The 12,797-nt window shown below is 39.4% G+C and overlaps 1 protein-coding gene across 1 annotated transcript in view; it reads left to right on the plus strand.

The window, feature by feature from the left end:
- Nucleotides 1-435: 435 nt before the first annotated feature.
- LOC145393020 (juvenile hormone esterase-like) overlaps nt 436-12,797 on the plus strand; it is a 34,552-nt gene continuing 22,190 nt past the window's right edge. Inside the window, exons 1-4 of the mRNA XM_080267347.1 lie at nt 436-642; nt 9,889-10,041; nt 10,868-11,018; nt 11,830-12,015. Coding sequence (XP_080123473.1) covers nt 436-642; nt 9,889-10,041; nt 10,868-11,018; nt 11,830-12,015 — 697 coding nt within the window. The remainder of the gene's footprint in view (nt 643-9,888; nt 10,042-10,867; nt 11,019-11,829; nt 12,016-12,797) is intronic.

The following is a 12,797-nucleotide window of genomic DNA, read 5'->3' on the forward strand; positions in this document are numbered from 1 at the left end:
TCATAATGTGTGCAAGGGGGTCATACTAACAGCCATACACCAAAATAAACAAAAAAATAGAGACATGTCATAAGGAGGTGATCCATAAGGAGGCGATCCATATCGTTGATAACATAAACAGACTGACCTGATTCCAAGACAGTCAGATTTGCGCCACCACATAGCATTCTTAATTCTGACAGGCAAACTGCAGCATAACAATAACAGTGATGAATGTGAGAATGATAATTTTGGAGAATGATGAGTGTGATTACAGTAAAATGTGTTGATAACTGATACCTTCCTCTGATTTTTTCTTTGATACGAAATCAAGATGAGAGTCCTAGTGATGATATTAATTAGTGATTGGCTGTGATAGGAAGAGGTGGTATAATTGATAATGACACTCAATAATAGTCCCTTTCTCCTCTCTCTGACAGAATGTAAGAATACAAAATGCGAATCTTGCTGACGATTATGATGGTGGTGGTGGTGGTGGTGATGGTGGTGGTGGTGCAGAGTGAGGTGGAAGAGGCCCCTGTGGTGAAGACTGAGGGAGGGCTGGTAAAGGGCGTGGTGCAAAGAACCGTGAAAGACGCTCCCTTCTGGTCCTATCGTGCCATTCCCTTCGCCCAGCCTCCTGTCGGTAGCTTAAGGTTTAAGGTTAGTGAGGTTGATTTTTTTTTTTTATTTTTTTTTAGATGAACAGTGGAAGAAAAAAAGGAATGAATAAAAAAACAATAGATGTTAAGGTACCTGCCCAAGCTGCTTCATTTAGTATAACTTATACTGATCTTGTACTTGAAATAACCAAACTAACCAAACCAATAACATCCATAACCTAACCTAGCTTCACTTAAACCAACCTGACATAATCCCACCTCTCTGTCAGATTTACACTACCCTATCTAAGCTAATGATTCAATAGCTACTCAGAGCCCATGGTTTACTTAATCTAATCTTACCTAACTTAATTCACTAAGACTAAGCTGACATTACTTAATATATCGTGCCATACTCTTCACTAAGCCTGTCTCAGTAACCCAGAAATCGGGTAAGTAACATATTTTATTTTTTCAACCCTCAATAGTCGTAATATTAGGTAGCCTACTGTTACCTGAAAGTGAGGTTGAATATGGTTAGGTTAGGTTAGGTCAGGGGATAAATATGGTTGTGTTAGCTATGGTTGATTAGCTAGTCAGGTCAGGTGCAAGTAAGGGGATGGTCTATTATGATGTGGCAGGGGTAAACCAGCTCTGCTGTCAGGCCCTGCTGCGGATGTCACTGATTGCGCTGCGCAGTTGACCCTTGTGTGGTGTGGTGCGGTAAGGATCTGTCCCTTCTGGCCTTTGGGGCTAAGATGCGAATGACTGTGTTTGAATGGATGAGTAAATGGGGAGTGTGTCGTCCTGTCTCGGCTACCTCCCTTTCCATGGGGGAAGCAGCCTAGGTATATAGATAGATAGTGTTAGCTATGGAGAGGTAAGGAAAGAAATGGTTGGGTTAGGTTAGGGAAGGTACAGTTAGATAGGGTTATGTTTGATTAGGTTGGGTGAGGTAAGGTTTCATATGGTTATGCTAGATTTGATTCGGTAAGGCAAAACAAAACTGGATATGGTTAGGTTACTGAATTGAGATATTAGCTCCGCAACAACTCGGTCATATGGAGCTAGAAAAAAGTTATAACCTACATGCTAAAACAAAAGTAATGTCTAATTCCAAGGACAAAATTTAAAAAATCGAAAAACTCTGTTAACTATAACATGTGGAGGAGACCCACTTTACAAATAGAAAAATGTCAGTCGGATAGCCAGAGGTTCCTCTAAGCTTGGAAGACAGACGGTACACATAATCAGCTCCCTTATATCTTTGAAAAAAAAACAAACAAACAAACAACTCTGATGCAGGACCCCCACACTCTGACTCTCGACCAGCAAGTGACGGACACTAAGGGGAACAATGTACTCATCGCAATACGGCTGAGTCCCACACACATCAGGAATCCATGAGAAAGCCGTGAGTGCCCCACGTGAAGCCGGACAACAACCACTTCCTGTCGCCAAGGCATGGAAGGAAGAACCGTCTGTACACCAACCCTCTCAATAATTTCCTTTAATTTTTTATCAACAACAGCATCCCCGTGCCTTTGCCAACAGGTTCGAATCACAGACTTCAAGGAAAATGTCACATTAGTAACAAGAAGTGGGTAGTTGGCAGGGGGTCGTCAAAAAGGCGCGACTTTAGCTAATGTATCAGACCTCTCATTGCCCTCTACACCAACAAGTGCAGAAACCTAACAAAATTGGACTAGCATACCTCACTGCTGAATTAGGAAAAGCCACTCAAGGACGACGAGGACCAGCTGATGAGGTGAATGAGTACACTGAAGAGCCAACAAGGCATTTTGAGAGTCACTGAAAATCGTAAAAGAAGCGTCTTCTTGTGCTAAAATCTGTTTAAGTGCAAAAACAACAGCAATCATTACTGCAGTAAGAACAGAGGCATCAAGAGGAAGACTTCCTTCCCTCATAAAATTTGGGAACATGACCCCAAATCCGACTCCAGTGTCCAACTTCAAGCCATCTGTATATACCTAGACAATGCCTCTATGAATATGTAACGACAGAATTTTTTATACCACCCCTAATGCCACCAGTGTAATGCTGGGAACTTTAGAGATTATGGAAAATGGGGTAGCGTGATCTTATTTGAGAATTTTAGAGATTAAGAGAAATGGAGTACCGTGATCTTATTTGAGAATTTATGGGAAATGAGGCAGCGTGATCTTATTAGAGTTTATGGGAAATGTGGTAGCGTGATCTTATTAGAGGGTTTATGGAAATGTGGTAGTGTGATCTTATTAGAGGGTTTATGGGAAATATGGTAGCATGATCTTGTTTGAGAGGTTGTCAGTAGTTAGATATTAGCACACCTTGCGGGCCACTCAGTCTCGTCTGTACCACTCCTTAACCCCTTAACCGCGGGGTGTCACTTTCTTGATGCTTGGGAGCAAGGGATCATACCGCGGGGCATCACTTTTGTGATTCTGTGTTATTTTGAATTCGCCCGGGCTTTCAAGTGGTGGCTTGCATCATCTATCAGTACTGACAATGTCCAACACTAGTCAGCACTCCTAATCTCATCTGTACTCCCATCCATTGTTGACAATTTAGCCATTTTTCCCCATTCTTGACTCCCCTCCCTACCTCCCCTCCATTACCCTCTCCTCTCGCCTGCCCGGCCATGCTACGCTAAGTAAATCTTCCCTGGAATTTTCCACTGATTTCATCCATTGAAATAAGTCCTATGCCCTATTCTTATACCAAATAATATATACAAAAAAGAAATAAGGTAAGTGAGAGTGCCATACACCTGGCACTGGCTAATCATCACCTGACAACACCTCACGTGCACTCGTTCGCTAATTTTCGCTGTTTATTTCCCCTTGAAATATGCCGTATAATCTATTCTCATAATAAAAATATATATAAGAAAGGAAGGGAGAAGCCTAAGTGATATATACATTCACCTGGAACTACCTAATTATTGCAGGCCACCACACTGTTTTCTATGCTAAGTAAATCTTCCCTGGAATATTCCACTGATTTCATCCATTGAAATAAGCCCTATGCTCTATTCTTATACCAAATAATATATACAAAAAAGAAATAAGGTAAATGATAGTTCCATACACCTGGAATTGGCTAATTATCACCTGACAACACCTCACATGCACTCGTTCGCTAATTTTTGCTGTTTATTTCCCCTTGAAATATGCCATATAATCTATTCTCGTAATAAAAATATATATAAGGAGGGGAGGGAGAAGCCTAAGTGATATTTACATTCACATGGAACTTCCTAATTTATAATGTATTGTCTAGATTTCCTGCCAATCATATCATAGCTATATATTAGCAGCTCTCACGAGGCTGACGTTGGCAATAATGCATTCTCCCTAGGTAGTAGGTAGGCCACCCCGGCTACCAGTATCAGTTTACTGTCGTCTTTCAAGGTGAAAGTACGTCAGATTCGCTGCTGCTAACTTCCACCGCTTTTTAGCCCCATGCAAAGGGCCCTGTGACCTCTACCCCCTACTAAACCTCGTGTGGAAAGAGGTAAAGGGCTGACAATTGATAGAGAGTGACTACGATCTTTCTGGTGAGTAAAACAGCGCAAGTGGAATTGTAAATAATGTGTAAATAATGTGTAAACAGCAAGTGAAAGCAATGAATGTAAATATAAGTGAACAGTGCAAAATAGTTTTATAAGTTACTTCAAGTGACAGTGCATAACACAGTGTAAATAAAATAGAAATGTAAATAATGTAAATAAAATAGAGAACGTAAATAGAAATGTAAAATGAGTAGTATTATAAGAATACGAGTATATATACTAGAGTAATGAAAGTGATAGTTTCACTCTAGCATGTATGAATACTATGAGTTATGAGAGTGAAGGTGAAAGTGACAGATTCACTCTCAACGCTAGTATACAGGACGAGAAAGTGAATGCTACGTATTTTACTGAAAGAGAAATTGAATCCCTACAGTGACAATAAACTACTATTACTGAAGGAAACTTATGGATAAAGCCTGTAGATATATATAAGTGTTATATAGTAATAGAACTATAAACTGTGAGTGTTTTTATGAATAATAAATGACGGAGCACCACCGGTGAACGATGTCAAGTGTAAAGGTCTTACGCCCTCATAATTTTCATTGCTTTCACAGTGTTTTTTTTTTTTTTTTGGAATATGGATTCCAAACTATTTGAGAATCATAGAATAGTGTTTCTAGTGATAATATCAGGCTGTAATAATCATATTATGGGTTGTTGGGAAGTGTAAAGTGGAGACTTCGTTACCCAACTTCAGAGGTCTCCACAAGTCCTACGATACTCGACGAAGGCTCAACAAACATCCCAGGAGAAAGCTGAAGGTATGTGTCATATGCATATGTAATTTTAATATTCTAGGACTAATAACTGATTTTTGGCAAATATTTTTTGAGAGTCTGTTGGAGCCCGAATATGCACGCAGGACACGCAAGACAGAGCAAAACAAGCCCATGGTTATGGGGTTAAAAAATAGCAAAACTCGAACTCGAAGTAACTTAACGTAAGATTTACTAAGCATTAAGAACTGAGACAGATTACTCTTCAAACTGTGAATGAACCCAAACGAAATAATGAGAATCTACATCACTAGAAATAAGAAACTTTATGAGCTAAATTAATAATGAAAGAATATTGATACACAGAGATATCGTAACCCCGTGGTCACAGTTGGACTTTCGGGAAGATTCAAAGAATACTGCTACAGATGGATATATGAATCCCGTTGTCACAGCTGGATTCTCGGAAAGATTCAAAGAATACAGATACACAAGAATAAAATAATCCCGTGGTCACAGTTGGACTCTCAGGAAAATTCAAAGAATACTGATACACATGAATATGTTAATCCTGTTGTTACAGTTGGACGCTCGGGAAGATTCAAAGAATACTGATTACCACCAAGATATTCTCTTAAGTTTAAACTCGTATACTCATAAATCATATACAGTAAAGTTACAGTAATTATATTAAGTGATCAAATGGACCAGCCGTTATATTCGTTACTTAGGCTACATGAACTATAGAAAAAAGGGTGTGTGTGTGATTGTGTGAGGCTTTTTGACAGTGGCTTGAATGGACGATTTCTGCAATGATGGAGAGAAATGGCGGTCTCATTAATTAGTACAAGAGGGACCAAGGGAAACTATGACTAAATTAACTCACGAACATATATGATGACTTACATTACACGAGGGAGAAAAGGAGGGGGCGAAGCGATGAGAGTTCGACACTGACCTGCAATGATGGAGAGAAACGGCAATCTGGTGGTTGTCGCTGCACCCTGCCTTTTAACATGCATCAACACAGTGTTCAGGAATCGGCTAAAACTTTCACTGATTACTTTGTAATATTTTGTTCCTACTAGATCTCCAACGAATACGAGATATACGTTTGCACTCAACATACATAGATAAATGACTTACGATGTTCAAAATTTTTGTAATAAGCATACAGGAACTTTAATCATAATGAAGCCAAATCAATTAGGAATTCGAACAGTTTTATTACCCGTGTCGGTTACATATGCCTATGTGACTGTAAACAAGACTCCGATAACATGAATTTAACGCTTCACTAACGATTATCATCACCAACCTTACTTCAGACAGCTCTCAATCGCCACTGCATAGTTCAAAAGAAGACTACTATTGACTTTGGCATGTAAATCTCTAGATTAGAATATAAAAGGAAGATATTCGCGATTTCTGATCTCTGCTACATTTCGCGGTTACATGTCATTGTTGGCAAGCAGCTGGTTCATTATTCACATTAATACTTGACTTAGTACTATCAATATCAGAATCATGTTCACATTATGAATATCAACTAAGTCTAAACTTAAATATAGAACTTAACGGTTAGATAATGAACTGTACAGACTTTATTTATAATATTACCTAAGATTATACTTACAATACTAGCTTATATTAATACTTAAAATTATGGCACTACACAGGTACCAACGATGTCATACAAACCCGACCAGAGGAACTGATGGAGAAATATGGAAAGATGATCCGGTGCTACAAGGAGAAAACTGACAACATTTTAATTTCAGAGTCCCAAGGATTGATGCAGGGAATGTCTTCTTCAGCAAAGCGCTGAGTATTAATAACAGGGTCAAGCCACTTTGTTTGCAGGAAAGTGTGGAGTTCATTGATAAATAACAGGATCAAGTCACTTTGCAGGAAAGCTTGGAGTTCATTGGTAAATGGAACCAAATTTATGCCCAACGAACTCTATTTTCGAATGGGGGAATACACTTGAATGTCGTTGGTTCTGTCCGTTTCGGTCGCTTGCTTAGTGATGCAAATCTTTTTTATTTTTAATGGAGAAAAACAACTGGAGGCCGATTTAGATATTATACGATCTGATAACACTATAGGTAACATAAACTTCCCACATCAGAAAGGAAATTATGTTTAAGCTCCCCTTGTAAATGCACATAGTTTCTGTAATAAATTTTCTGAAGTAGAGGCTCATGTCTTTACTGATAGTTATGCTGTAATTGGTATTACAGAATCGTGGCTAAATACTGAGCACAGAGATTTTCTAGTGGAGCTTATTTTACCTGGCTATCACATTTTCAGTAGTGAATGGAAGGATAGAGCAGGGGACGGTGTGTTGTTATATATTAAATCAGGATTCCATCTAGTCATACTAACTAAGCCATCTACTGAAAACATTGAAAGTATTTACCTTCAGCTTAGAAATGAGTCTTGTCATAAAACACACATGGGTTAATTAATCGTCCACCCGGACAGTCACTCAAAATCAGCAACGAAATCTATAGTCAAATCGTTGAAACCTCTTGTATGCAAAGCACTGAAATATTTGGCAATTTTAATTTGCCAGTCCCAAAATGAGAAGCCTTATCCTCGCACACAGGGTTAGTCATTATCCAACACGTGGCGCTAACAACCTAGATCTTGTCTTAGCCACATCAGAAAATTCAGTAACGTTACTGTAGAAGAATCTAGTACAAGCGATCATCGTATGGTTACATTTAACATTAAATTCAGTGAAGTCAATATCAAGGCCAGTATTGAGAAAGTGTCCATCTATAATAGGATTAATTTTAATAAATAAGAGGCAATGTAGGTGCCAGTGATTGGCATACCATTGTTGAAACGTTAGATATCAATGATGCATGGAAATTTTTAACTGAAACTCTCATCAGTGCAGTCAAGTTATGTATTCCAATGCAAAACAGAAGGCCTGCCAAAAATTCTAAACTCAAATACTGTAGTGGAACTTATATTAAACATTGTCAACAAAAAATCTTGCACACGAAAATTTTAAAACCAGAAGGAGTAATGGGATAAAAGCAAAATGATGCAGTTCGATGGAAAGTCAAAAAATTCATTAAACGAAGTAAGAAAAATCTAGAGGAACAGTCAGGGAAAGTTCCGCATTACCCATCTCTCGAAGCACTGGTGTGAGACGGGTGAATGTGAAGCGGCAGCCAGACCTCGTCATGTCTGATAACTGTGAGTGTGAAGGAGGGGGAGGCGGGGGACCGGGGGCAGAGGAGGGTTTTGGTGATAGGTTGGGAATCACATGTACGTCTGCAGTGTATGATATGGACGGTGTGTTTCAGTTAATTCAGTAAGGATAGATGACAATATGATGAAAAAAAAAAAAATCGTAGACATCTGCATAGTTAGTGTTGTTAGGAAACTTATGGAAGTTTGCTGTATATATATATATATATATATATATATATATATATATATATATATATATATATATATATATATATATATATATATATATATATATATATATATATATATATATATATATATATATATATATATATATGATTCCTCATTTATGTCAAATAGCTACTATTCTTCAACACACACATATGTCGTGGTTAAGACTCTCAGCACATCTCATGGTCCACCTTGTATGTATATATCGTAAAATTTTTCTGAAGAAAAATTTGATTTTGATGAGGCGTAAAGTCACGAATTTGCGCGATTGTGTATTTATACAAATTCGTGACATTGTACTGGTGAGAGAACCACGAACTCGAATGGAATTCCCACTGGGCATCATTCAGTTCAACCGTCCTCGTATTCACTTCGATCTGGATGGTTTTCAGAACATTTGCCACTGTTTCATTAGTGACCATTCTTATGCACGACATTAGTGCTTTCACTGAGCGATTTTATTGCGTGTGTTTCTCGTTCACCCTCTCTCCATTGACCGTTGAAGTTAGACCACGCCGATCCGTTGATCGTTGAAGTTAGGCCACGCCTACTTCCGGCAAACACGATCAGCTCTTACCTCTCTCCCAGTTTGAACTTAATCAGCTTTGGTTTGTCTCGAGGATAGGATCATTTGTGCCCAGCGTAGAGCAGCGTCTCCACTGTACAGCGATTTCCTGGATCTCCACCTAGATGGTGATCGGTGAAGTGGGCTTGCAGTGAATAGCAGCGCATGGTGTTCATCATGCAGACGCCCAGTCTTTCGCAGCAGCTCCATTCCCTTCACTGACCAGTATTTCAGTTCGTTTTTGTCTAGGCTTGTCTGATTAGCTTTTGAATGAGCGAGTGAGTGTATTTCCTTTGATATTTGAATTCATGAGTCGCTCTTTGACCGTGAATTCCCTTTTGAATTCATTTTGAGACTCTTATAACGTAAATTTATTGTATTGTAATCAATAAATTTACAGTTCTTTTCTCTGAGCTTAATGTAATTAGAATAGTATTTTATTTTCTCCATAGTAAACTTACTTTAGTTTGAGCTTAATGTAATTAGAATCGTATTTTATTTTCTCCATAGTAAACTTACTTTAGTTTGCACTCTTAGTTTGCACAAACTCCTTGCATTATTCACGATTGGTATTTAAGCCAGTTCTTCCATATTTAAACTTAAATTAGTTGTGCCAGCCAGGAGTTAAGCACCGGCAAGAACCTGTCCATTATCATTAGTATTAGTTATTGACTGTCAGGGGTGGAGTCACATTCTCAAAAGGCTAACAGTACTAACAATCAGCGCTCATGAGTAATTAGTCTCTGCTGTGTATTTTGAGAAAGTTTATAAATTCTCGTTCTTAGAGAATCGGAGTAGTAAGCCACATAAAGTAAAACTCACTTGATTTTCACAAGTCAATTCCTTGTCCTTACTTTCGAGCAATATTTAGCATTCGTTATTCTTAAATTAACATCCCCCCCATGACAATGATTGATGATAAAATTGATTGATGATGATGGGTGATAATGACGATGATGATAACAATGATGATAATGGTAATGTACTTATTCATTCTGCTTCCAGCCCCCTGTTGCCAGTCAGGGGTGGCAGGGAGTGAGGGATGGCGCCAAAGACCCTGAAATGTGCATCCAAGCTACCTTCTTTGACCAGACCGGCACATTACCAAAGACAATGGGCTCGGAAGACTGTCTTTACCTCAACGTCTTCACTCCTGTGGTGCGTTTTAAAATCAGAAGTGTGGTACCTCTACTGATTTATTTGTCTCCCATGTATTATCTTTATTTTCGTTGTGGTTTCTTATTTTATCCCGAGAGTTTTCATTGGGTTAAAGATTGACATACACGCTTCTGTTTTATAACTCTTTCATTAACTTCAAGACGCTTTTGTTCTAAGTTAGAGGATATTATTCGAACTGGAAGAGATGGATATCGCCTTAATTAACTTCATTGCTACTAGAGTAAGATTTCCCAAGCTAAATAAACTTGTCTAGAGATTTCAAGAATCAACTAAGTAAGACATCATTTTGGTGAAGAGGTCAAACTGACGCCAAATAAGCTATGACAAAAATCTATCTATCATTTACAACCAAACACCTTAATCCCATGAGGGGTGGCCACAAACAACTCTCCTTCATGTCACACTGTCCTCTGTCATTTGTCTGTCCTCCCTCCTCCTCACATTCCCCTCTCTCATATATTTCTTCACTTCATTAATTCTCATCCTTCCTCTCTCCCCCTCCATCTCACTTATATGCACTCCTCTATTTACTTTCTCGATCTCCATCTCCATCCTCCCCCATATACACTCTTCTAGTCAGTCTCTCAAATCTCCATCCTCCTCACATGGCCAAACCATCTCAGATCATTTCTCTGAACGCTTTGTTACCACATCAATACCACAGTGCTTCTTTACTTCCTCAATTGTTTATCACTCTTTCCACTGAACTCCCCTTTGATGCTCTTTTACTTCCTCATTTGTCTGTATGTCTGTCCGTTTCATTCCTTTATTTGAGATTAAAGTACTTCTATTAAAAACATTCCAGGGTGCCAAGGACAGAGCCATAAAACTGCCAGTGATGGTGTTTATCCACGGCGGTGCTTTCTTCGGCGGGAGTGCCTCAATGTACGGTCCTGCAGTCCTTCTCGACCATGATATCGTCCTGGTGGTGTTGCAGTACCGTGTGGGGGTGATGGGTGAGTGTGTGAAAAAGTAGGACGATCATGAAGAGGGGTGAAAGGCTTGACGTGAGGGAGAGAGGGGAGGAGGCGAGTAAGAAGAGGGATGAGGTGTTGGAGTGAGAGATAGAGGGGAAGAAACAGCTTTGATAGGAGTTATAGGTCTTGCTGTCTACTTTCCTCTGTACTCCCAAGGCTCGTATTCTCCTCGGTTAAGGAAGCTTCCTATCACTCTTCCTTAGCTACTTGTTTTTTTTTATATGGGTGGTTACTATTCTTTTTTACGTCATTTAGGCAGTGAATGGCGATGTTTGAAGAATTTATGTAACAAAGAATATGTTAGTAAGATGTAATAAGCAAAACAAATCGCTTCAGAAAAAGTGTTAGGGAGCTTCTTCAACGGAAGAGAATCGGGCCAAGGTGTCAGGAGTGAATGAGAGATTTTGGCATGAGAGGTAAATAGGACATTGAAAGGTGAATAAGGAGTCAGGAGAGTGGGGTTGGAGATGTGGTGTGAGAGGAAACTGAGATACCAAAGGGGATGGGAGAGTACAGTAAGATGTGGGGTGGGGGAGACTTTGGGAAATAATTGTGATGTGTGAGGGATAAGTGGACAGACAAAGTGAGTGAGATATGCGACAAGAGTGTGGGGCGAGAGGCATAGAGGGTAGACACACAAGGAAGAAGAGGGTACAAATGGAAAAATTGCATTAGTATATCAGCATTACTCGTAAAAATCCTCATGAAATTTTTCTTTTATATTGTATTCTTTCACCCAGGAGATATTTTAATAGCTATGTGGTACTGCAAAGGTTACTCTTCAAACCAGGGTTCCTATCGACCGAGGACGATGTACTGCCAGGGAACATGGGAATGCTGGATCAGGTGGCAGGGCTACGGTGGGTGCAGGACAACATTCACCACTTCGGGGGTGACGCTTCTGCAGTCACCATCTTCGGGGAGAGTGCTGGTGGGGCCTCTGTCAGCTACCACCTCCTGTCACCACTCACCAAAGGTACATGATGCTTTTTATAACTGTCTGTTGTATCCCGTCAAGCAAGAATTGTCTTTGGTTGTCCAATCCCCCCTCCCCCTTGAAGGCCCCCTTTTTTTTTTTTTTTCTTTTTTTTAGCTTACGAAGAAAATATGTAACCGTTTGGAAGAGTACGTTTAACCTGGTTATTTTATTTTAATCTCTGCTAGAGATCTTGTTGACTTGATAGAAGCCTCAAATAGATAATGAAAATTCCAGGTTGGTGCGTTAAGGTAGACTAAAACTGTTTGTTCAGCCAGAGCAAAGCACCTACGGTAGTCGACTGTGGGATTTATGGTTAAGTAGGACCACTGAGGGGTTTGTACGAAGGCTGATGTTGGGAATTGATACAGTAGTCATCTTTCCATACAGTGTGAGTGATGCAGTTGTTGTGCTATACACCAATGTTAACTGACCTACATCCCCTGATACGGATCAAGAATACACCGGTGGTTATGTAAGAGCTGTTATACAATTATTTACTTTCTTTTCTATTCTTCTCTGGCCGATTTCTGCCAAATCAGACCAGCCACATGCATCACCCACGACTGAGATAATATGAATTACAATTATTTTTCTTTTGATATAAACGGCGATATTTTCTTACTGCATTGTGTACTGGGAACAAGGAAAACTCTGCACTCCTTCCATATTCATCCAACCGCAGTTCATATTGGATCGGATCATTTATAAAGGCTCCAACATACTTGTATGTGTCGGCCTTTGTCACCTAATGGCCGCTCTCCCCGCTGCTCGATCTCTGA

The sequence above is a fragment of the Coenobita brevimanus genome, chromosome 3, assembly GCF_032717465.1.
Source record: "Coenobita brevimanus isolate Jiangsu-jjx chromosome 3, ASM3271746v2, whole genome shotgun sequence".
NCBI classification, from domain to species: Eukaryota; Metazoa; Arthropoda; class Malacostraca; order Decapoda; family Coenobitidae; genus Coenobita; species Coenobita brevimanus.